Here is a 27165-nt window from a genome sequence, read left to right on the forward strand (position 1 = left end):
CCTGCCACCATAGTTCCTCTTGTAGCAGCAAGTAATGTAGAGGCACAAGAGCAGTAGGTAATCATGCGGTCCTTTGTCAAATAATCATGAGGGTTAAAGAACTTAAACTTAAGCATGATTCATGAACAATTATGCATCCCTGAGGCAACTCTTACCTGACATTTTGTCTTTAGGCACACAGAGATAAAAGCAGAATACATTTGTGTGTGCATGCATGTGAGTGTGTGCGTGTGTGTGTGTGTGTGTGTGTGTGTGTGTGCACATGCTTATGCACATGGATACCCAAGCATTTATTTGGAATCTCCTGCTTCATGATACAGTAAACATTTATTCAGTATCCTATAAGCAAGAAGGCAGAAGTCATTAAGCCTTCTTGCAAATGCCAATAAAGCATGTGAAATCACATGCTGTCCTGTTATCAGCATCATTTATATTCTTAGCAATGCTTCAGTTAAGTTTAAACCATGTCAAATGCCTTTCCATAATTCAGATAAAGGACCAGTTTCATTTTCTGACTTCCTCTTCCAAGACCAGAACTCTGCAGACGCTTCTCTTGAATTTCCTGAATCAAACAGAGGCCCCAACAAAGTTTTCGGCACAAAGAAGACAGCACCTAACCCATGTATATGAGGATTTGTGTTTACAAATCCTCGTGACCCTCTGGAAAATGGGCTTCTCTGGAGACTAACATGGGATTTCTGGAGAGAATCACTTCTCACTAAATGAAGTATGCCCTAGTTAAATTAGGACAAATTAGGCAAAGGACAAATATCCTTTAAAAAAAGAATCACAAAATATTATAACTAAAAGGGAACATATATCATAAAGTATACCCCCTCATCTTTCTTTAAGCCACCGGGATATGTGAAGACCAGATAGAAGTAACTCAAAGGACTTAGGATATTAGACATCATCTAGTCCAACCCTTCCCCTTTTAAAGCTATGGAAACTAAGGCCCAGAGAAGGTGAATGACTTATAGGACTTAAGAGAGACAAAAGCCGTGAGTGATGATCATCTAGCAATAGAATGGTAAAGCTGAAAGACTCATTGAAATTACACAGTCCAAGCCCCTCGAGTTTTACCAATATGGAAACTGAGGCTTGGAGAAGGGGTTAGAACTAAGATTTCACAACTGCCAGTTTGGAGTTCTTTCTTTCCCATATTGTTCTCTTCTTCATCACTTTTACAATCTGCTTTCTAATTATTAAGTAATGTTCAAGCTACAGCACTCCCATTCTCATTTTCTAATCACAGACTACCTGGACTCTTTCTCTGATCCTCATCCTCCTCTTTTTCCTCCTTCCCACCGGCATCACCTTCAGGATCCTTTAATTCCACCTTGCTCTCCTGGTAAACTGCTTTCGACGAGGGCTCAGCTAGAGAAATCCACAAAATGAAAAAATAAAAGCACAAAACTGAAACCAAGCCAAGGAACAGAAAAGAACACAAAGACACAATGGGGAAAATGAAAACGCTGGGGATGCAAGATGCAATTTATAAGACAAAATTAATCTACAGAACTGCCATAACAAAAAATAAAAAGCATAAATATACTTCAGCTTGTCTCAAACAATTTAAGTCCCTGCTTTTGAAAAAGAAGCATGTGGAAATGAATTCTACAGGGTCAAGGCCACTGTTCCTATGAGAAGAGAAATCTTCTAATGGGCTTCTTGATTGGGAACCACAGAACCAGTCCTTTCTCTGGGTCACATGGTCTCTCAAAATCAAAAATGGGGCACCTTCACAGCCCAAGGGTTAAAAATCTCCAATGGGCACCTGAAATCTTTATTGGCACTATGGGCTCCAATAGGCTACTATGCTCTCCTCAGACAGAATCTAGTCCACTCTTATTTCTGGGGATTGAGCAGAGTACCAGGACAGTTCAACCCTTGAGACCACACCTCAGTCCATGCCCAACTTTAGGTTCTTGGAGCTCAAAAGGGGCCAGCTGGAAGTAGACTAGACCCCAAGTCAGATTAGGTTTTCCAAGGTTATCCAGCTACCCACCAAAAAAAACATAGTCACCTTTGTTTCAATGCTAGTGGGACCTAAACTAACCCCACCCTTTATAGAACTCCAAAGGAAATGAAAATAATAGACTTTGTTTTCCCTTAGTGCTTTTCTGTACCACATTAGAAGCAGGAATCAAGATTAATCACTGCAATTCATAGAATTTATAAGTGAACTTATTATAATTCTAAACAACACGGCTGACATTTCAAGCAGTTCTATCAGTTATTTGCCTAGCTCTCTAAAACACATTTTTCTTTTTCATTTTACCATTCAGCAAGAGTTTGTCTTGCACTGGTCTCTCTTCATTCAGAGCTTCAGTCAAAGATAACTTTTGTTGAAGATGTTTGTTTTGAATTTTACATTCCTTGAGATCTCCATGCAGCTCAGCTATCTGGTTCTGTAGATAAACCACTGTCTCCTGGGTAGCAGAGTTTAAGTTTACACTTCCTAATGATCTAGATGATTTTAATGGAATGGGTAAACGGGATTTCTTAGTGCTCTGAAAAAAACACATTGTAAAATTTTACACATACTAGTTAAAATCACTTCCTTTTATCAGTCAACATTTATGAAACGACCATTGTATACCCAGTACTATTGTAATTAGGCATTATGAGGCATTATTAAGGAAAGAGAAGGCAGAATCCCTGCTTTCATGGAACTTAATCTTTAGTAAGGAAAAGAAGCTATGTAAAACACATGCCTCATTCGTTAGAAGGTTACTTCTCTGGAAACCTCAACTATTTAGGATACAGCAGTGAATAGAGGAGGCCTCTGAGGAGTCAAGGAGATATCATAAAATGAATATATCAAGACTCTAACATTGTGTTCCCAGGCCCTTGCTTAAGTTCTATTACTCTTATTATTAATATTATTAAATCTTAAGGCTTGAGAAATCTTTGCTCAATGTTACTAATATCAGTATTATTACAAACAGCAGCTCATCATATTAATATTAATAACAGCAATATTAGTGACAGCTAGCATTCATAAAGCTTTAAGAGTTGCTAAATGCTGAGGTACTATAGTATCATACCCTCTTTTGGCAGATGAGGAAACTGAAGCTCAGCGTGTAAAGTAAGAGGCAAGATTCAAACTCAGATCTCTAGTAAATTGCAGTCCAGCACCCTTTCTATGATACAGCGCTGCCTACACACAGCTGTAAAAGCTTTTCCAGGAAATAGAGGAGATTAGAAGGAGCAAATTAGAAGGCAGAGAGCTTCAAGAAGTATGCTGACAGCAGGAAAACCTGAGAGCTGACAACAAAGAATAAGACAGAAAAGAGACTAACAAAGAAAACAGACACAAGAACTCACAAATCATAGCAGTAAGGGGCTGATAAGTACAAGGGCCAACAAGCTCAAGTCATACATAAAGCGCTTCTGGAAGCATGACCATATTACAGCTTAGTAATTATAACAAAGACACTGAATTAGAAGGTGGTCCAAACTCTCCTAACCTTCCCTCTGGCACAGTAACACTACTTAGGCTAAAACCTACATTCTATTTCATGGGTGGTCCATGTAGCCACGGAATGCCAACATTTCCTTCTGGATGGTCTAGAATCCACGTTCCCAATAGGTGGCTCTATTTTTGCCACTGTGAAAGTATTCTTTTTTTAATAGAAAACAATCACCTGTGACCCATATACAATTTTGCAACATCAATATAGGCCTCCAAATATTCTATCTGGTAAATTTGATTGAAATAAAATTAAGAGCATTTTGAGATCTAGCTTTGTTCACATTTTTCCCATTTAAATGAAAACAACATAAATTATTCCAAACTATGTATCTTGGGGGGGCGGGGAAGGGAACATAATACTCTTACCGCTCCATTCACTAGGAAAAAGTTATACCTCAAAAATAGGCTTAAGAACTACCTTTTCTAACACACGGGTGTAAAACCAAGGATATATGCTGGCTATATAAATGAGAATGAACATTTGAAGCACAAGCCAAAATTACACAGATGTTCATCTCAGTTGTCATTAATATCATAGCAATGTCTTTTTATTGTCTACTCAGATATCTTTAGAAAACCCTTTTCCAGAAATTACAGTTTTGGTGCATAATTTAAAACAATCAAAAGTAATTTTGCTAATGATATAGCTAACACTCTTTGGTATGGATAAAAGCAGTAATTTGGTGGTCAGAAAATAAACTTAATTCTCTATTTCTATGTTATGAAGCACTGTTACAGTTCATTTTTCAGATCCAAAACAGCCATCAGAGATAGAATAGGAAAAGTCATCACTAAAGCACCACACTTGGAAATAAGCACTCTTGTACTGGAAGACTTACATATATGCTTTTTCTTAAAATATAATAGAAAACTTGAAAATCAGAAGGTTGTGACACTAAACCAAAAGGAGGCATTCAAGAACTTTCTACAGTGCTATGTTCCGTGCTACTAAAAAATTAGTAAAAACAGGGACTTGGATAAATGTCTCTTGCTAATACAACATGATAATCAAAACTTGAAGGGTCTTTAGAATGTGAAATATTGGGGCTGAGGGGGCCTTTATAAAAAAGTTCATGTTTCTCTAGTATTTAAGTTTTATAAAGCAATGTCTTCACAACAACTCTACAGGTAATGTATTATTTCCCCTTCACAGATGAAAAAAGAGAGAATCAATAAGATTAAGTGAATCTCAGCTGATAAATAAAACCTCAGAATATAACATTTTGAACTTTAGAGAGGACCAGTGTAAAGCAATCTTAGGAAACTTAGAACACAACTCATACGGAAACACTTTGACCTTTTGGTTCAGAAGAGTGTGTCATTTTATTAACAAATCCTTATAAAGAGAAATGATTATTTAGATAGCAATACTGAAAACAGATTAGTAATATAAACCAAAAACAAATTAACAACTTGGAATTGGGGACCACTGATCTAGTCTAACCCTATCATTTTAAAAATGAGGAACCTAAAGGTCAGAGATGGAAAGGGACTCACCCAAAGTCACATGGGAATTTTTTAATGGCTTAGCCAGGACTAGAATCACCCCAGAAGGAACAGGACCCCAGGATTCTGAATCCTCGTCCATTTATCTTAGTATTGCACAAATTAAAACTCAACATTGAGAATATCATACAATGAAACCATTTCCAAGGCAAAATGTTTAAATATGATTTCATTTCAACTGTCCAAATGAAATGGTCCTAAGGGGATTTTGCATAGCAGGAGATCCAATTCCAAAATAGGAAGTGCTACCAAATAATGCTCAAGTTCATTTGGGGAGCAGGGGGAGGGCGTGCTTATGTATTTTCAACCCCACCACCCACCACCTCCAAGTGGACACATACATGCAAACAAGTATCTTTTAAGAGAAAGGAAAAAAACATACTTTGTGTATTATGCTTGGAAGAGGAAGAACATTCTGCTGCTCTGGCATCTTATACACATTTTCATGCTGATGTTCTGCATTTAATACTGGATATTTTGGTTTTTCTTCTGCAGCATCTTTGCTCCCTTCATGTTTGAATTTCATGGCGTAGCCCTCTGAGTTCATTGTTTGTGTAACTGAATCTTTCACTTCCACCATGGACAATTCAATTGCCTTATTAAGGTGTGCTGTTGCAGCAGGATAAAATCTTTCCTTTCCATCAAATACCGATTTCTGGTCTACATGCTGCCTTAAAAATTTATTGACCTGTTTAAAACGTCGGAGTTCAGTTCTTAGCTGAATAATTATTTGCTTAAGAGCCTTTTCATTCTTATCCTCTAGATCACAGCCAGTAAGTTCCTGTTCAGTCATGCCCAGATGCTCCAGGAGTAGTTCACTTACAGCTTTCATAAGCTCTGGTCTGTATTACCGCAAAGAGAGAAAAATGGTGAGTCTAGCTTTTTAGAACACAAATTGTACTGTATACTCACTCCAGCAACTCAACATACCCTACAGTGATGGTAGAATCATAAAAAGCTAGACTTGGAAGGGGCCTGAGATTCGAGTTCAGATCACAGAATATGAGAGTTGCAGAAGATCTCAGAGATCACCAAGTCTAACCCATCATCAACAGGACTTCACCTCCACAACACTCCTAAAAAGCAGGCATGCAGATGATGCTTTCCAACTCCAGTGATATGGTGCTCACTAACACCTACAAAAAGTAAATTTCGGTTCTGACAGCTTTCATTGCTAGGAATTGTTTCCTTCCAGTGAAATCTGCCTCTTCAACTTCCACCCAACTCTCCTAGTTCTGTCCGGTGACCAAACAGAATAAATTTAATCCCTCTTCCATATAGGCCTTAGAACTGGAAGGGACCACAGAGATCTAGCCTCGACTCATATTATAGTCAAGGAAATAGGCCCAGACAGGTAAAATGACCTCCCTAACATCACACAATTAATTTAGATCAGAGAGAACTCAAACCCAGGTCTTCTGATGCCCAGTCCAGTAAGTATTCTTGCCATTAGACTATGCTTCATTTTATCCAACAGTGTCCCAGACACTGTCGATTCAGATTTTAAAATGACAGTCTATGCTCTCAAGGATTGTACATTTTTCTGGGTGAAAGGAGTAGAAGCTACACAAAATGAGTGTGACACAAGGTGAGGTGTGGTGCAGACAATAATGAAAGCCAAACAAGGTGTTCTGGGGAAAGTCTGAGAAAAAGCTTTGTGGAGAAGGTAGCCCTTGAGTTAAAAAATTCTGAAAAAGGGAGAAGAGGCAGGAGGGTTTAACAAGCTTAGGCAGCATGCCAACTCCAAGGGAAAGCGAAAAAATTAAGCCTGATGGACTGTGGTCTACATAAAATGTGTAACAGTCCCATACTGGAAATATCATCTCTATGGGCTTGAGTGGTAAAATTCAACCATAACATTTCTCCCATCCATCGCCATCTCTGTCCTCACAAGCTTCTACACTACCTTCAAGTCCTCATCACATTTTATCTGAACTACTGCAATAGCCTCCTACTTGGTTTCCCTCACTCAATCTCTGCCCCTTCAAATCTACCCTCTCCAAAAAGCTGCCATACTGATATTCCTACAACATAGATCTGACGTCACACCCCACCCTCAATTCAAAAGTATTCCATGCCTCCAATTTGTTTCTATGATAAAATAAAATCACCTATAATCTGGCTTCCCTCTATCACTGCAGTGTCATTTCAAATTATTAGCCCCTTTATCTACTCTCTGTTCTAATCAAACTGGTCATCTCCAACCCCTGTGTGTTTTTGCACAAGTGGTCATTTATGTTTAGGAAGGCATTCCCTTTTTCACTACCACTTCACTTTGGTAGAAGACACACGTCCTAAAGTCTAATAATGGGGAGCTCTCTGCAGTAGGTATGGAATTGGCTTACCCCATTCTTCTGCCAGGTACCTTTAGATCTAAAATTACATGATATATTTCTAACTGGAAATATAGTGAAGTGACACAAAACTGAATGAGCCAACAGGGTGATGTGGATGCTTAAAAAAAACTAACAATCTTAGGCTACATTAAGTGTGGTGACTAAATCATAGGAAATGACCATCCCACTATATTCTGCCCTAGTCATACCCAATATAGAATACTGTGATCACATCTGGGCACCATATTTGAAGAAAAATGCTGACAAATTGGTGTGCATTCACAGAAGGGCATTCAAGATGGTGAAGAACTGGATAGAGGGGGAGGGGAAGGGAGGAGACAAGCATGTTCAGTGTTCAAATATCTGCAAAGCTGGCATTTCAAAGAACTGGATTAATTCTGCTATGTTCTAAAGAACTGACCAACAAGGAGATGTTCCAAAGAAGAAAATTTGTATAAGAAACTCACTAGCAAATAGACCCATCCAAGAATGAAACATGATGTTTCACAAGGTAGTGATGTCACCATGGGTATTCAAGCGGAAGCTGGATGATCGTGTGACAGGAGAAGAAATTCTTGCTTTAAGTGCAAATCAGAACAGCAAACACACCTTCAAATTCTAAGATGCTAGGTTTTTCCTACCAAAGATTTTTGGTTTGGTTTTGTTTTTAATAGTTAGGATCCAAATTTATCCCCAAATCATTTACCCTTTATTCTTCATTTCGGCTCATTACATTATCATTGGTTTTCACCAAGGTTGTGCACGTACTTTGAAATGTTCACAAAAGGTCCACAAATACAGAGTTTCATGACTGGGATCGCAGGATGACTAATAGATTCTGGAGATGTTCATTCAACAAGAGGAAACAGTCTTATGATTGTTTCAACTACAAAGTTTCAGAGACATGTAATAGACTAGCTTCAGTTACCACAAAACTCACAAAAAATAATCGATCAAAGAATATCTCTCTTATGCAAAATATATATTTTGAGATATAATCTGATTGCATATTTCACTATTTACTGATGTTGCTCCATGACTATTGTAAGAAAAATAATTCTCACTTGTCAGAATTTTTTTTCATAATCTTTATACTCTTGAGGTAACAATGAAAAAGACTTATGCTATGAACAGAGTCAGTGACATTTTTTTCCAGTCATAACAGTTGTTTTCTCATTAACTGAGAAAGAAAACAGGCATGTTTTCACAGACACTACAAATTATAAAATAATTAACAAACATAATCATGTCAATGGCCTCTAACAAAACAATAGGGGTGATGTTTGAGAACTAATCTTTTACCAAAAAAAAAAAAGTAAATGTGTGGGATTTGGTTTTAGAAAAATAAAATGCTAGAGATTAGAAGGGATTGTAGAGGTCACCTAAACCAGGAAAACAGGCACTAGGGATTAGACTTGCGATTTCATTGGTATAAAAAACCCTCAGATGAAGAAACTCCTTCTAATCAGTGCAGGTTAGCACCTTCTAGTGTTAGATTTCCCTCAGGCACTGAGAAGGGACTTGCCCAGGGTCATACGGACAGCATGTGTCAGATGCCAAATTTTAACTCAGGTCTTCGTGGCTCTGAGGTCAGCCTTCTATCCACTATGTCATGCTGCCTGTCTTATCCAGTCCAACCAGCTCATTTTACAGCTCGAGTCTCCCTCCAAGAGACGAAAACTGAAATGAGTTCATGTTTATGTAAATCTAGAAAGCAGAATCACATTTCTGCTTAATGCACAAAAATCTAAGACTTTATTAACCACAGAGGAAAAAAGATCTTCACACTCCAATAACAAGTAAAAACTCTGGGGATCTATTCCCAGCTTGCCTTATCCCAGGAGACATGGGCAATTTTCCTCGTATCCTCAATCAATTTTCCATGTACTCATTTTCTACATTTATAAAAGAGAGAATACTGCCTGGCTACTGTTGCTGTCATGCTGAAATGGAAGGATGTTTTTTTATAGTCATGCATTAAAGGGATAACTTCTAAAATACTGCTAAAGTTGTGCAGTCCCACTCCCCTTACCCAGAACATACTTCATTCCCTCCTCATTTATACTTCTCAGCATTCTTCTCATCTTTCAAGGCTCAACTCAGGTGCCCTGTCCTATCAGAAGTCTTCCCTGACTCCTTCACTGCCTAGTGTTCTCTCCTTCCTCAAATTTCCTTGTACTACACTTATTTGTATGTATGTTACATCCCCTCCTGGCATGGAAGCTCATTTAGGGCAGGGACTCTTACAGTTTTTGTCTTTGTATCTCTAGCACCTAGCAGGGTGCCTGAAACTTAATATATGCTTATCATGTTTCTTATTGAAATGAGTTTAGAAGAAAACACCCTACAGCACTTTCCCGTCAAGAAATAAGCTCTGCAATGTTTTCTCCTGTCACATGATCAACCTCTACTTGACTACCTATGGTGACATCACTACCTTAGGAGGCTGCACATTCCATCCTTGGACAGGTCTAATTGCTAAGAAGAGACTTATAGCTAAATCCAGACTTTAAACACCACAGTCATAGTTGCTTTATATTAAAAAGATCTTCCAAAAGCAAAAAGAAATTTAAATACTACTGATTCTTCTCTCCAAAAGTTAGACAATACTCAGAGAGAAACTTTTTTTTTATCTCTGTAATGGATTTACATATGTTTTTTGTCTTTCCCTTACTACTGATAGCATGCAGTCTAATTACTTAATTGCATGATTGGCAAGATTCCTTCAGAACCATTTCAGTCTCTCTCTCAGGTAAATTAGACAGTGCCATTATCTAAATTCACTTCAACAAAATTACTTTTTTCTTCTTTCAACTAGAAACACTGTCAAAAGCAAAGCACAAACCTCATACATACCTGGGCTCCAGCAATAATGTTCTATTTTCATTTAAAGGCGAAGGGAACAACTTCATCTCCTCGTCTCCATGTTGACATTTGTCTTTGGGGCTATAAGAGTCACCAACTACATCAAAATCTAGCTGAGAAGCATCCTGATTCCTTGAATATCCATTTTTACAGAAAGGTTTAGAATAGTCCGATGCAACCTAGGGAAAAAATGATTCAATCAACCAAAGTATGAGTTCTTACATATTTGACTGACAGATATCAGCACCCTGCAGGCACATGTGCCAAGCATGGCTTTGTACTATGATGAAGCTCAATTAGCCATTGCTCCTGTTTTGAGAATCTCTAGACTGACCACCTGCCAGAGCTCTCAGAGCATAATTAGTGTTCCCTCCAATAGCAGCATCACCCCTTTCCATCAACTGCTTTTAACAATGGTCTATTTGCATTCAAGTCTGCTTCTCTCACTAAACTGACTCCACGACCCTGGAAGGAAAGCAATCACAACTCCAGCCCAGCACCTGTGAGAGAATGCTGATCCCTTGTCTACGAGATGATTTGCAAGCTGGTGTGCTAAGACCTGGTGTGTCTCCTAATAAGAACAAGAGCAATAACAATAATAGCGGGCATTTATCCAGCGCTTTAAGGCTTGCAAAGCACTTGGCAGACATTACACAACCCTACAAATATGGCTCTTTACATACATTATCACAAACAATTCTCTCACAGATTGGCTCAGTGACTGTGGAAAAGTTCCTTGTCAACCTCAGCCAGAGTATTCTAGCATCTCTGTGGAGGCTGAACAAAGAACATGGTCAAAATTTATGTTATTTAGGGCCATTCCAGGCAGGCCTCGGGAACAGTGAGTTAAGGATATCAGGTCTGATATGATTTTATCTTCATCTGATCTCTGGAGAAAGAGACAAAATTTTAAAACAGTCCCCACCCTCCAGTGGCTTACATTCTACTGGGGGATTTGATTATACTATCAGTGAATATATACATACACGCCAATTTGAGAAAGAAGAGAATACTAAGTCAATCACGAAAGGCTCTGGGTGAGGCCACTTTATACTCCTGTGTTCTAATTTGTATATTTATTTATATAAGGGTTTTACTTCCCCTATTGGAGGGTATGCTCCTGGAATGCAAAGACACGTCTCTTAATCTTTCTATCTTCCCTCCAATATCCAATATAGTGCATTGAATACAGCAGGCAGTTATTAAGAGTTTTCTATACGAATGAAATTGCATATGCTTTGAAATCTTTATAGGTACTATGAAAACTACTAAAGAGAGTAGTATAAATAAGCCACTAAATATTTTACCTAGATTTTCATTATATTTTATAATTCACTCTTATTTTACATTCCTTATATACACATACTAATTAACTTCACTTTGATTTGTCTAATTTGGAAGGTGGATAGTTCATAAATCCCATAAAGATGTTATTTATGAATCCACCTTCCTAGGTCACTGAAGTCCCCTTGGGAACTGCATGAAGTTGAATCTAGTTAAGGCTTGTACTAGGCATGCCTTGAAGTGCAGCAATTAATATTCTTTCTCTTATTGTAAAGCTGTAAATTTCCTATAAATAATTTTCCTCCTACTTCACTGCTCCTGATATTAAGGGTTTGCTTTTTGTCTTAATAGAACACAAGCCTCTCAAAAGCATATCCCCTTATTTATAATGAATTATTTATCACTACCCGGCTTTAAAGACTCCTGATTAGGAAAGTTAATACAAAGTAGAAGCCAGGGACTCTAGCTGAGTACAAGTGTCTTCATTTTAATGTCACTTCCCCTCCACCTCTTCAATAGAATTGTATATTAAGTTGCACCATCCATGAAAAACAAACCTATAGGCTCACATTTCCCTTCCCCCATCCCTTTATCTCTTGCTCCAAAATATAGAGCAAGCAAAGAACCTAACATCTGGAAGGAAGCTCAGAATGCAGAATCTTAGAACTAGCGGGGGCCTTCAAGATCCAGGTCAATAACAACATTCCAGAGATTAGGCACAGAAAAGTTCAATATCTTATGGGAAATACAGAAAAATGCTGTAACCAAAAGTTCATGGGGAGCCCAAAGAACTATTCTGAGCTAACCTTTATGTGATTAAAATTATCTTTTCTAACTCTACAAATAGTATACATTCTGGTGAAAGGCCTGGGGATGCCAAAGGTAAGCCCAGTTTTGTTACGGAAATGAGCTCCATTTTGGGAGGCAGTGAGACCACGGAAAAGAAACAAAGGCTAAGAGACAAAAGGCAAGGATCTGGACCCTACTCAACAGCTTAATAGTGTTGTATGACTTTGGGCAAATCTTTTCACCTGAGTCTCAGTTTCCCCATTTCTAAGTTCTCCTCAACTGCTAATATTCTATGTAGTAACAGTTTACAGGCAAATCAAAACTGGAAAATACTGCTATAAATAAAGATGCCGAAGGGGTATGAGGAGGGAGGGGAGAGGGTGTTAACTTCCAGACTTGCAAATAGAACCCTACCTCACTGCCCCACAGTGACTGGGGACTACTCAGTAAGTTCTTCTCATCATCATCAACATCTTCAGCTTTTGTAGCATCTTCCTCATCTTCCTTACTCCCCAAGATCTAGAGAGGATAAAATGATGAGAAAATGGAACAAAAAAAATGTGTTGCATGAATATTTTAAGAGTTGATAACATATAAAAAGCAAAGTTTTTAAAAAGCCAAACTGCTAAAATAAAAATTAACCAAATTAGGCTCATTAATTCCAAAACCACAAAAGGCTACCTAGAACCACGAACAATTTGCAGAACCCTTTCCTTAGGAAATAAGTCAGAAACATTTTCTTACCACTTCTCTCTGTTTTCATCAAATTGTTTGAAATTGAGTATTTTGTCTCTTGCTTTGCTGGTGTTTCTTCACTCTATGCAGGCTAAATTCACTCATAAATTACACAAAAGTATAGAGAATTAAGGATACTACTATTGATGGAATTGAAGACATAAAGTCCTGAGAAGGTATTAAAGGAAATTTACAACATGCCAAATGGATGCATCACTTTTACTTATAGAGAACAAACAAACCACTTTTCTCAACTGTCATACACCCAAAAGGAGAAAGGGCCAGTACCAGTTATACTGCCACTTTGCTGACAAAGACTTATAATCACTAATGAATGCACAGAAGCCAGAAGAATATGTCTAGTTTTAGAACGAAAGGAATTTTATTTAAAAAGACAGTATTAAGGTCTAATACTTTTTTAAAAATTCAAATTTAGGAAGTTTCTTTGCTAATCATGTAACAGATTAGAAAATGCTTCTTTAGAGGACTGTGGTAATTGCTTGGCCTCAACAGATACACAGTTATGTTCACAAGTACTTGGGCTTGGCTCTTCCAAGTGAAAAATGGAACTGGCCATTCCCAGAAAAAAGATATAGCCTTTCAGAGCTGTGGAAATATACCCCAACAATTTACTTAGTGAATCTCTGCCATTGGTCAGTCAGTCAATTCTATAACCCTCTAAACCCGGCTTTCATCTTTCACATATTATTCCCTATTTACCATAAAGAAACCTTTACTGGAAGGCAACTCATTGGAATCCCAAATGAATTAAATTTTGTTTTCTGAATTCCACTTCCAAAAGGGGCACAATAGAAGAAAACAAACTAATATTTAGGATTTAGTCAAAACTAATCCTAGATTCAGGCCTCATTCAACTCTGCCTTCTGCATCTACATTTACAGTCCAGGACCTGAGGGAACTGGTGCTCAAAATGATGATCCTAAGGTATTGCAAGATCCTCAGTCATTGAACCAAGCTTGAATTATGTTCAATACACTCTATTTAATAAGACAATTTAAGAAAGATTTTTAAGTGAGGAATGAGATAGAGAAAAAAACATTGGACAAGGGATCTACCCCATAGCAGCTACATGACTATGGACTATTCACTTAACTTCTGAGTCTCAGTGATGCCATCTATCAAACAGAGATACTTATACTTGCATCAGCTATTTTAGAAAGCTGCTGTAAAGAAAAATTCATTATAAATTTTAAATCACTCTAAAGAGGTGAACTATTAAACAAAAATATTTTTCAATATAATTGTTGGCCACGATATTCCTAAGATAGTCTGATTAAGCAAGGTTTTCAACTATGGGCATATATCAGTATCCTTCCCATTCATGTTTATGAAAATTTGTAATGTATCAGCATATCCAGGGAGTCAATCTAATCCAATGGACTGAACTGTCTGGCCAGTTCAGGATTAAGCATAAACTCATACAATCATAGCATCTCAGGAGTAGAAAGAATCATCCAGTCTAAATCAAGCAGAAATTCTCTCTAAAATATTTGGGATGGTAGTCATTCAGCTTCTGCTTGAATGTATCTCATTCCATTGCTGAATAGCGCTAATTAGAAAATACTTTCTTATTTTGAGTCAAAATCTACCTCCCTCTACCTTGCCCCCTTGTTCTGCCCATAAATCTGCTCCTTCTTTCCCATGAAAGCCCTTCAGCCATGTGATAACAGTAAATAGATAGCCCCTAAGTCTTATCTTCTTTTAGAAGAGAATATCCAGCAACTCTTTTTCATAAGACATCATACTTGGGGTATCATCACCATACTAGTTGCCCTCCTCTGGGAACAGGTTCCAATTTGTCTTTATAGCTAGCTATTGAAAATCTTTCTAAAACTTAAAAAAAGTTTCTAATCATAAGTTACCTGAAGGGAAAGATTGTACACAATTCTTCAAAATGCTCGATTGGCTAGCACTTGAGTTAAAAAAAAATGCTACTGAACCACTAAGCCCTTGAGAGTTATGTTTCTACTAGTCACTGATTAGCCTGCAACCATCACATCTAAAAAGAATTCTCTTATACTAATAAACAAGTATATGGAAGCAAGGTTTTTTTTCCCCAAAGATAATCATAAATATGGCATCACTCTCTGATGCCCCATCCCTTCTACACTAATTTTCAAATTCCATTTTTAGGGGGCCAAAGGGACTTCAAATGATAGGGCTACAAATGATAGGGCAACTTACAGAGAATATCAAATTGAAGCATATACTGAAAATTTAACTCAACAAGCATTTATTAATGCAATGTGCCTGGCATTTTACTAGATGCCAGAGACAGAAAAACAAAAACAAAATAATTCCAGACCTCAAAGAGTTTATATTATAATGTAGATGGAAAAATACAAAGCAAATAAAAAGATGATTGTGGAACATCACTAACAAGTAGTGATTTCAGAAAACGTCTTGTGTGGGAAAGGCACTCAAGCTGAGCCCTGAAGAGAGCTTGGAATTCTTAATGAAGGTAAGGAATAGGATCACACCATTACAGGCCAGAGAAAGGAAATGAAATGAAATGATAAGAACAGAGAATAGGAAATAGACTAGTTTGGGTGGAACATAGTAGGTATGACAGGGCGTATCAATGTGAAATGAGACTGGAAAGATGGGATAAAGCCAAATTGTGAAGGGATTTAAATGCCAAAAGAGTTTGCATTTTATCTTAGCAGTGAGAGGGAGCCACTGAAGTTTGTTGAGGAGCATAATGGTCAGCCCTGTGCTTTAGGAATATTAATTTAACATCTATATAAAGGACAAATGGGAGAGAGTAGAAACTAGAAGGAGACCAATTAAGCTACTGTAATAATCTAGGTGAGAGGTGGTGAGGACCTAAAATAGCATTATGACAAATCTCTCTAATTTGAATTTTTTTAGTATTAAGATCTCAGAACAGGAAGAGAAAGATGATGCTCTCTAAAGACAGTCAGAACCACATTTAACAGTTATTTTTTAAAGGGCAACAACCAAAAAATAAAATCCCACAATTTCAAGATCAAATGAACTCTGACAATAACTTCATTATTAAAAACATTTCCTTGGAGGAAACAAACCTAAAGAATGCTTTTTTCCTCAACAACCTGAGAATATGCTTAGTTTTCAAAATTATCTGGTGCCCTGGAGGTTAGAATCAATAATGTTCTCTTCCTCAAAGAAAGCAGATGGTCGAGAGTGACATAAACTACCTTTGAGCTTCTCTTGATCTTGTAGCCAAGGAAAAGAAGCAAAATTGGGGCAATGGAGCCATGGTCTACATTCATCTATTTTCCAGTCTAAGCTTGCTTAAAGGTGACATAAAACCGAACAGATTTTATAGCACCCCAAGGGACAGAAGTAAGAGTAGTGCCTGTTGCACCCTGCCACACACTCCATGGGGAAGAGAGCTGTCTTCTGTAACAATACCAGCTAACAAATTAAAGAGCCAGCCACATTCTGCAAATCAGCTGTATTTGTAACAACACACACTAATACATTTCATGATTCAGTATACTTCCGTAGGAACTTAGGTGCAGGTATGGAGATTAAAGGGAAGCAAGTGATAGTGTTCCTCACCTTCACCTTCATCACATGCCAGGGATAAAAAATCAAAGGGACAAAAGGTCACAGAAATGAGAATTCAAAATGACAGTATCTTATGAGGGTAAGTTCCTGGAGGTGAATGAGACATCCATTCACTAAACCTGAGTTGAGATGAATGGTCTTCAGTACAGTTAATGAGAAAATAAGCCTATGAATGATTCAATGAAGCCTTCATTCCAAAACTAAAAATTAATTATTTGCTTATTTTTAACTGGCAATTGATAAAGGCTACATTCATACTACCAAAGTATTTCAATAATTCCATATCATTTTGCTAAGACAGCACTATGAAACTGGATATTTCATTTCTGTGACCACCATATATAAGCATGATTCAAACTCTGAGGGCTTTGATTTCTATACAAGAGGCATGGGAATTCAAAACCAGGTTCATTGAATCACTTCAATGGCAAAGTGCCTGTTTGAAAAGCTGATCCTACTATCACTTAAGAGCTAAATTCCTGAAGCCCTCAACACAGATTCTGCCTTTTGAAAGGAAAAAAAAAATGCTCTAATAACCAGACATAATGGTTCAAACCTATAATCCCAACTACTTGAGAGGCCGAAGCTGGTGGATCACTTGAGCTCAGGAGTTCTGAACTGCAGTGGGCTAAGCCTATTGAGTGTTCCCCCTGAGCCCCAAGAACAGGCTGCCTAAAGAGGGATGAACCCACCCAGGTCAGAAAAATGAAGCAGATCAAAGCTCCTGAGCTGATCAATACTGGGATCAGGCCTGAGAAGAGCCCCTGCACTCCCAGGTTGGGGGAGATAGAGAGACCGAGACTTTTTTTTAAAATAAAAATTTTTTTTTAACTTTTAATGGAACAAAGCTTACCTCACTTTGGGCTAATGTGCCACTTTCCTGTGCACTCAAACAGGAGCGTTCAAAAAGAGTTTTTCTGAGGTCTTGGTTATCCGAATACAATGTCTTCACAATCATCACTAGTTCATTAACCTAAACGCAATAGAGAGAAAGAAGAGGTATATATTTCATTTTAATAAATCTATTAACTCCAATACTAAACTCCAAACTAGACTCCAATACTAAACAAGTTATGCAATGCCATAATTATTAAAACCTGCTCTATCTTCCTGATATACTCAGATCACATTAAACTATCACATAACTGCTTAATCTTCCTGCTCTACCAAGTGGCAGACAATCAGAAAAATCAAAGGGAATAACAGGGGCCTTTCCAGCTACTCAGGAATGCCAAAATAGGAACTGAGCCTTTCCTAATAAGCTTTACCACGACTAAGCAGAATGCATTAGTAGTGTGGATGATGAACAGGAGATTCTGGAAAATATTAACCCACTGGAAACACACTCACCCATTACTTCTCTCTGTGTCTTTGTCTCTCCCCAAACTCACCCTCCTGTTCTCCTTCTTTCCTCCCCTTTCTTCTCCCTGTCTTGTCTGCTTGTTAAGAATTCAGTCTCATTACCTTATCACATCTTTAGGCATTGATGGGCCAATAAATGGCTTAAACAATAAGTGCTAAAGGAACTCAGAGAGAGGGAAGCTCACTCTAAGGCTAAAATACAATGTTCAAGGAACACTTCATGAACAAAACGGCACTAAAACTAGGACCTGAAGAATGAGTAGATTCTCAACAGGTAGAAAATGAGAGTGAAAGGAATTAGAGAAAAAGGGTATGGGCAAAATCTAGAATATGGAAACAAACAAAAATGAAAAGGCTTCTTTCACAAAAGAAGCAAGGGACCTGGGCAAATAAGTACATCTGAATTAGGAAACTGTTCCTTCCTCCTTTTGTACATTTTCATTAAGAACTTTTTTTGGTTTTGTTTTGTTTTTTTGGCATTTTGAAGAAAAGAAACTACAATGATCCAGAGGAAAGAAGCTATAGGCCCATAAAAATCAGTCACACATACCAGGTTATCCATGAGTGCAAGAGGTTGGTCTCACTGTTCAGAAGAGAAATGGACTCATCTATCCTTTTGCTGAACTCAATGAACTCACAGTACGAACCACTAGTTATCAAGTACTAGCTTTTATTCGTCATTGTTCTTCTGTGTATTATATCTTGTCTGTCCCAACAAGACTAAGTTCCTCATGAGTATTACCCACATTTTCTGCCTGACTGGTATTTCTATTTCTTTTATATTACCCACAGTAACTACCATAGTGCTGGGCATGCAAGCAGCACTTAACAAACATATGCTATATATGGACTTTTTTAGTTTAGTGGAATTGACCATCACAGTATGAACTCAACTGAGACCAGTGCTCAATATAATCACACTTACCCTCAGTTACCTAAGGATTCCAAAACACTGAAATCACATAAATCATGCCAATTTAATAGGCCAATTTAATGTCACAGACTCTGAGGGCATTTCCAATCAAGGAGTTCCAGAAATGCTAACACTGATTGGCAACCTAACATGATTACCTCCAGTTTAAAGATAATGCAAACTTTTACTGTTTTAGTAAAATTATTTAATAGGAGGGAGAAAAGTAATAAGACTTCACAAATCTAGGGTCTCTTTTCTGAGACTGTTGCTAGAAATGATAAAGGAAAAACTCAGCTCTAATAGGGAGCAAATTAGCCCACTAGTTAATACCCTTTGTTTAAGTTCTTCTAGAGACAAATGTTCTGTCTGGAAACGATCATGATCACCAATGCAAATACTCAAATAGGACGTCTGATCACTATAAAATGAAATGGATTCTTCTGTCAAAAGAGAAAAAAAGAATGTCAGAAATATTATTGATGAGTGACACAAACGAAGTTAAGCCTTCTAACAAAGCCAACCTTAGACTTAACTCTGGAAGGGCAAGCAGAGGCACTTTGAAACAAGTTAGTACCTTTAGAGTGGAAGACTGTTTTCCCCTCTTTTCCTTTGGGGCATTTGCCCTATCCTATTGGGCTTACCAGTTTTTTAATTGAATTATAACTTATGCAATAATTGTTGTGCTTGAAAATATGCACTACAAGCAAGACCTCAAGTTATTCTAATTTAGTTAAGATAATGAGAATATTAGCTGCAAACCTCAAGGGGAAGAAGCTATAGGTAAACCAAGTTATAGCATTTATACTACATGGCAAAACTTAACACTCATTGGCCCCCACATTCTTCACAGAGGAGTGAGACCATGAATGACTTAGGCATGAGTCTAAGATGAAGGTAAATCTATACACAGCAGCAACTGCATAATTATCTGTTCCAAATAGGTTACAGTCTAGCCTTAAAGAAACGTGGGCAAACACATCTACACTTGGAATTTAACTTTAATCAAAGCTAAATCATAATCTCCCCCCACTCCCACCTCAACAGAATTAAATCTCTGATGACACTCTGCTCTCAGGTGAAGGAACCATGAAATGTCTCCAATGGGCTTAATTCAAAATGGTAAAAGATCTATCTGACATAGCTCTATCAGCTCTTCTAAATGTGTATCATGGTATACAAAGTCTGTGCCTCTCAACAAGGGCTGTCAATCAGATCGCAGTAAAAATGTGAAAATTCCCCAGCTGGGAAAGTGACCCTCTAGCCACAAGATTACAAAGAGCCAGGGATCCGTAACTTATGCAGAAAACAGCAAATTCTGATGGTAGGAACTGTAAGCAGTTTGAAATCATCACTGCAGCTGAAGTGCCACAGAATTACTAAAATTTCCTTCAAGAGGAAAAAAAAAAGAGGGTCCCTGTGCATATACCTTGCCTGCTGAAGCAGCTGAGTACTCGTACTAAAAACAAAATGGAGGCCAGCACAAAGGGTTATCAATAAAATTTTCGTAGATCCTGTGTTCTCAAAGTTCATGCAAAGCAGTCAAAGCGAAAGGGATGGAGTACAGGAAAAGGCCTAATTAACCATGAATTTACAAGTCACTGTACCTTCTTGCCTCTTAATTTCATTAATTTGATCCTCTAGGGTCTTGCGCAAGGTCTGGTAAGACAGGACATCATCTTCTAGCTGCTTTCGCAGTGAAAAAATGTTGTTTAATTCGGCCTGCACACTGTTGATACTTTGCAAAAGCAAGATACAAAAAATTATAAAACCAAACACAGTTTGTTACCTCATAATTATAACATATACTATATGTTAAAAGACCTAGAAAGTCTTCTTTCCAAACAGGGAAAAAGATTTTACTCTTATGCCATAGCCCATAGTCTGACATGAAGGTTTCTCTAAACCTTCATGTATTGTTTCTTCTGTGGATGTATTCCACAGAAGCAATTGCTACTTCCCCCTTCAGACATTTCTATCCTCTTCATCCACAGAGTTACACACATAAATCAATGTCTATTGAGATGAAAATAAACCATTATAACTAATCCTCTATGCTGACTGCTTGAAGAACTGTATGTTGTAAAGCAGCCTTCCCTACTAGGGAAGGAACTCTGTTCAGAACTTTTCCCTGGTTCCATCTCATGACAATAATAATGATCAATTTGGAAGGCAGAGAGAAAATCTTACCATCATGTCACAGCACAGCACTGAGGAGGAATTTTACCAGAAAAAAAGAAAGACTGTTTTAGCTAAACTCCTGCTATTAGGCACTGGGAGAAACAATTGCTTCATTCTCTCTTCTATTTTTTGACAAGGTGAAAAGTATACACACCTAGATCTAACATTAATACTCCCCCAAACAAAAAGAGTAATGCTTTTTTGAAAGCTATACAAAAGTTCTCTTTCTCTTCTCTAGGGAAAGTGATTCTTTATGACCACTAACTGGTTAGGGAACCTGGGGCAACACTTCTCCCCTCTCCAGGCTTATTTTTTCACTTGAAAATGAAGAGGGTAAGCTAAGCGATCTCTAAAAGAAAGAGCTCTAAGAGCTTCTCTTCTCTAATATCCTACATTCTAAGGTCCCTTCAAATTCAGGATCACATTTTGATGACTTAAGGGGGTAGGAACTTCTTCAGTCCTAAGGGTGAAAAGTTTTTCTTCAATTAAAAAGCACAAGGAATAGTATTAAGTGGACAGAACCCTAGGAGTCCAGAAGACCTGGTTCTGAAGCCTAGATACTCCCTGGCTGTCTAATCCTGGGCAAATCATGTAACTTCTCTCCGTTCCAATTTCCTCAGCTACAAAACAAGAACAACAGTGCCTCTTCTACAAGACTGTTTTGAGGATCAAATACAATGATCTCTGTAAAGTGTTTTGCAAATGTTAAAGCACTATATAAATGTTAACTATTATTAGTAATATTCTTTTTACTAAAAAGCATGAACTGAAAAATTAGTCATTTTCTTTGCAGCTGTCTTCCCAAGGATAACCACTGACAGGTTAAGAAAAAGAGATTCTTCTACCCTTTTTTATATAGCCCAAGAAGAAATAATTGAGGTAGTTTCTATCAAACTAGACCCCTCCATATTTGTGATCCAAGATATAAAGTATAAACTATAAAGCAAAATAGGACGCTGTAGCAGACACTATGCACCCCACCACAAGACATACATTCAATAAACATAAAAGCTTTTAAGAATCCTTGGTAGTTATTCCCCTGGTAAATTACCCTGGCAGAATTCAATTACACTTTAAGAAACAATCTCACCAGCTAACCTAGACCTGTTTTTTCTTTTCATAAAACTAGCAGCAAAATCCAAAGCTCTAAGTGATTCTGGTGGACACAGTTGCCTATATGGTCCAGTAGTCCTCTAAAGTATATTTGAACTATTAGTTGAAAAAACTGTACAATTAAAATCAAATTTGCTCTCTTTCTCTTAACATTCCTGAAGATTGCCTTAATCCCTGATGGGATAACTCCAAGGCTTTCAAGAGAGGCCCATATCCAAGAAGACATATTTAATGTTGACCACACTGAGAATGAACACAATTCAAATGCATATTTTCATATTTTCATTTCCTCTAAACTTGGAGTTTTAAAGTTGTCCAGAATGTTCTTCTATTATAGATTATGAGACATAAATCCCTAGAATTTTTCAGAGATGGAAGGAACCTTAGAGCACAGAATGTTGGAACCCAAAGAATAATCCAGTCCAATCTTCTATTTTTAAGAAGACCCACAGACCAAAAGTAACTTATCAAGGTCCCCACCATTAATTAATGGGAGAGCTAAGGCCAGAACCAGGGCCTCTCAACTGCAGGAATGGTATTACTGACTTGACACTGTACTCAAAGATATGAATTCCCTAACTGAGAAAGAAATAATCTCATGTAAAAATTAAGTCTGCATGATAGCTTTATTGTAAGCTGCAAAATGTCCCATTCAGAACATAGTCTTCTTGATAGAAAGAGAATAAATCAGATTGCTAAATAAACTGATAAAGTGGTAATTGTCCAACCACTTCCATCATTTTCCATGTCCTTTTGCTATGTCAAATGGTATAGATTTGCTGCTACTGCCAATGCTACAAGATTTTTCCAAGATATTCTTTTGTATGTGAAATTTTAAAACACTTACCTGTCTGAGTCTCTCAGGGCTTTTACTAAATCAGAATAAATGTGCTGCTCTTTTTTTAAAGCATGAATCAGCTCTTCATACTCAGAGCCTTGCTTTTCCTGAAAACAACAATGGACATATGATATTAAGGAAGGATTGTTAAAAGTATTTATCTGTATACAACATCCATGCAAACACATATATGTAGGATTTGAAAAATACATATTTAGAAAAACAACTGTGGCAATCTTGGACTAAGTAACAGTTAGAGACCACCATCTGCAGGAGGAGTGAGGAACAGTTGTCTATCATATAGTACAGAGCTGAAGCTGAAAGCTATTCATCCAAAGTATAAACAGCTGTTATTAAAGAAGACTAATAGTTCTGTTATTTGCCTGTCACGAAACATTCACCCATCTGAGCAGCTGTTCATCATTTTTACAACAGTACAAAAAGTGCTTTTTATCAGCCCCCTCACTCTTGAAAGTGTGGAAATTAACGACCCAACCAAAGTGATATGGCAAGACAGGTATTTTGAGGGCCTTATGTAAAGCATTAGCTCGCTGGGGGAAAAGCTCTGAAAATGCTCTGTGGATGTCTGCTAAACTATTGCTTTTCTAGAATCAAGATATTCTAGGAGAAAATGCTATTTGATTTCTAGTCCAAAAAGATTACATGATAAAATAAAGGCACTGGCTGCCAATTATGTGTTGAGAATGCTAAACTACCAGCTTCATCATAATAAGTGCCTTACCCAAACTACTAGAAATGTCACAGTCTTATGGAAATCATGGTGAATGTCATAGTTTCTAACTGGAATTCAGCACCTCTAAGTGCCCCTATGTTCAATAATTCCATTTCATATGGCGCTCTGCAATCTTGCCCCTGCACACTTCTGCTTTGGTGCACTATATACAGAACCAGGCAGAGTCAACAAGCAGATCCTTAAGACTGACCAGGTGGACCAAGTCAGTTGTTGCTACTGCACCTTCCTCTCCACAATCTGCAGGTTACCTGTAAGGAGAGGGGGAAAACCAGAGTTGTCCCTGGTGCCCCCTCTTCTGATCCACTCCAGGGTTTTACTATAAACAATCATTCTCTGTGACCTACAGCCTTTAGGGAAACAAAAAGTGGGTGGTCCTCCTCAGAAAATTCTAAGGGTTCAAGTACTAGAAAACCTAGCACATATAATCATACGTAAACAAAATTAATTTAATTTTGGAAAGTAAAGCACTAGGATCTTGGGATCAGGAAAGGCTTCACTTATCAGGTGGCACTTAAGCTAAATGTTGAGGGAAACCTGAAAGAAGCGGAGGGGAGGGAGCATTCCAGACTTTAGGGACAGCAAGTAAAAAGGTAGAGAAAGGAGAGGGGATCTTAAAAGTGAGGAAGAGTAATTTAATTAGATAGGTATGGCTAGATCATTACATGTGTAGAGGTGAGTAATATGTAAAAAGACTAAAAGGGCAGAGAATAGGTGGACATAATCAGACTTATGCTTTAGGAAAATCAGTTAGGTGGCTGTGTAATGGATGGATTGGAGTGGGGAAGAGTCATTTCAGTAAGGGTGACCAAACAGACTATTGCAATAGTCCAGTTAAGAGGTGAGGAGGGTCCAAACCAAAGATGGTGATTGTGTGAGTAAAGGAGACAAATGATGTAGAAGCAAGCCATTTCCCCTCTTTAGGCCTCAATTTCTCCATTTGCAAAATGAAGAGATTAGGCTAAATGATCTCTAAATTTATTTCCAAGTCTAAAATTCAGATTCAATGAATAAATTGATTATATAAAAATCAGCAAGGCAAAATGGATAAAGAGCTGGATCTTGAAGTCAGGAAAACATTGGTTCAAGTACCCACCCTCCCATGACATCATGGCTACAAGCATTTACACTCTCAGGCCTCAAAAACACTCTAAGACTTTAAATATGAGAGCAGGTGTTGATCTGCACTGGAAAAGGGGAGTTGCTCAATGAGAAGATAAGTCGAATCATAAAATCCCATAACAAGTCTGGTCTAAAAAAATACTGATGACATGAATGTTTAGAAGAGGAATTCCTGAGAATATTTTACCTAGCCTAAGGTAAGCCAAAGTGAGTAAACCTCTTGCTAGGAGAAAATTGCTCACCCATGTTAGCTAAATTAACTGCAGAGATGTAGGATGCCATTTCATAAATTACCCTATTCTAACACACTAAATCATACCCCATTAGAATAAATTCACTTGGCTTCTTCAGAACAGCTGATTAAACCAAAGGTCTCATCTCAAAAGGATTCAAGTGCCAAGAAACTTAGGCAAGAACAAGAGATGATGAATTTACACCTCATCAAAATCAGGAAATGAACCAGTCCAAGAGACAAGTGTCTGTCATCAACACAAACTTCAACGGCCCAAATGAAACCACTACAATGTGTTCACCATAATCTTAAGAAACAAAGCTCAGGCAGAAAGGGAAATTACTTCCCAGAAGTAAAGAAGACAGTCAATAAACAAGCATATATCAATTTAAATTGATATTAAGTTAAAAATAAATTTAAAGCAGCCTTGTGACAACTGCATTAATTCCATTCCTGAGGACATATCAGCTACAATGTTTCCACCACATCAATAACTACTGCACTAATTATGATTCTGACTACAACAAATTAAATATCACTAAAATATTTGCTCTGTTCTTCAATTCCTTATCATCCAACATTCATTCTCAAATTTCTACAATTAACATAAAGATAAACAAAGGACAAATGACACTAATTATAGTGTGTCCTGGGTCTGCAGGGATGTCAATCATAATGATAATAAAAATAAAAACAAATATTTATATGGCACTTAAAGGCTTGTAAATTGCCATATATATACATATATATATGTATATATATATACACACACACACATACATACATACATATATATATATATATATATATATATATATCATATCATTTAGGACATCAAACCTTCCCTGTAAACAGCTGAAATATAACATTTTTGGAGGAAGGAAAATAAATACACAAAAGAGAAAGAAAAACCCTACAACGTAACAAATCAGGATTCTGTAAATTTACAATTTGAAAAAAAATTAGTCTGACCATGAATTTTTTACTATAAATCTCACAGACTTCATACATTTTTAAAAACTAAATATGGCCAAGAACATACACATACTAATCAGGGAAATCCCTACTTGACAAGAATGGTTAAGAAAACTGAAAAGCAGTTTTCCCAAAAATAGGCCTAGAACCAAGGGTCAGGGAACCTGTGGCCTTGAGGCCACATGTGGCCCTCTAGGTCCTCAAGTGCAGGCCCTTCAACTGAATCCAAACTCAACTGTTCTGTGAAGTTTGGATTCAGTCAAAAGGCCACACTTGAGGGCTTCGGGGGCCACATGTGGCCCTGGTAGACCATGACTTTAAATTATAAAACACAATAAGTTCCAAATGAATACTCAACTCAAGTATGAAAGATCATATAAAAAAACTGGAGGATTATAGATGGAGGTATCTTTCACAATTATTACTAGAGAAAGAATTCTTAACCAAATAAGGGATAGAAGAGATCAGAAGAAAAATGGGTAATTTAGATTCATGAAATTGAAAAAGTTCTCAAACCAAACATAATCAATACAGCTAGGATATGGTAAAAAACTGTTAATTAGGAAAAGTTTGCATTAAATATCTCTGATAAGGGTCTGACATCCAAGACAATGAGAGAATTAACATAAATATAACAGGGACCAAGAATCATAACCCCAGAAAATAAGCAGTCAATAGATATGAATAAACAATTGCTAACTAGCAATGGGAAGCAAGTAGGTGGATCAGGGGATAGAGCTCCGGGCCTGGAGGAAGACCGGAGTTCAAATATATCCTCAGATACTTACTAGCTTTGTGACCCTGGGCAAGTCATTTAACCTTTGCCTTAATCTATTAGAGAAGGAAGTGGCAAACCATTCCATTATCTTTACCAAGAAAACCTCATGGGCAGCACTGGCATGCTATGGAGTCATAAAGAGTCAGACATGCCTGAACAACAATCTAGTAACAGTCACATGAAAGACTGGTCCAAATCATTTATAGTAGAAATAAAAATTAAAACTGAGGCAAAAGCCTCACAACCAGCAAATCAGTAAATATAAGTGAAAGATAGTCTACCCTGGAGGGACTATACAAAGATAAACATAATTATAAACAGATTGTAAAGACAT

At 37.4% G+C, this 27165-nt stretch overlaps 1 protein-coding gene across 2 annotated transcripts in view; it reads right to left on the minus strand.

Annotated features, from left to right (window-relative positions):
- CDK5RAP2 (CDK5 regulatory subunit associated protein 2) overlaps positions 1-27165 on the minus strand; it is a 153169-nt gene that overhangs the window by 48144 nt on the left and 77860 nt on the right. For both annotated transcript variants that reach the window (XM_036749546.1, XM_036749547.1), the window contains exons 15-23: positions 22983-23080; positions 20449-20579; positions 19175-19284; positions 17423-17542; positions 12673-12777; positions 10177-10364; positions 5367-5826; positions 2282-2513; positions 1261-1377 (exon numbers count right to left, since the gene is read on the minus strand). In XM_036749546.1, coding sequence (XP_036605441.1) covers positions 1261-1377; positions 2282-2513; positions 5367-5826; positions 10177-10364; positions 12673-12777; positions 17423-17542; positions 19175-19284; positions 20449-20579; positions 22983-23080 — 1561 coding nt within the window. The remainder of the gene's footprint in view (positions 1-1260; positions 1378-2281; positions 2514-5366; positions 5827-10176; positions 10365-12672; positions 12778-17422; positions 17543-19174; positions 19285-20448; positions 20580-22982; positions 23081-27165) is intronic.

Source organism: Trichosurus vulpecula, chromosome 3 (assembly GCF_011100635.1).
Source record: "Trichosurus vulpecula isolate mTriVul1 chromosome 3, mTriVul1.pri, whole genome shotgun sequence".
NCBI lineage: Eukaryota > Metazoa > Chordata > Mammalia > Diprotodontia > Phalangeridae > Trichosurus > Trichosurus vulpecula.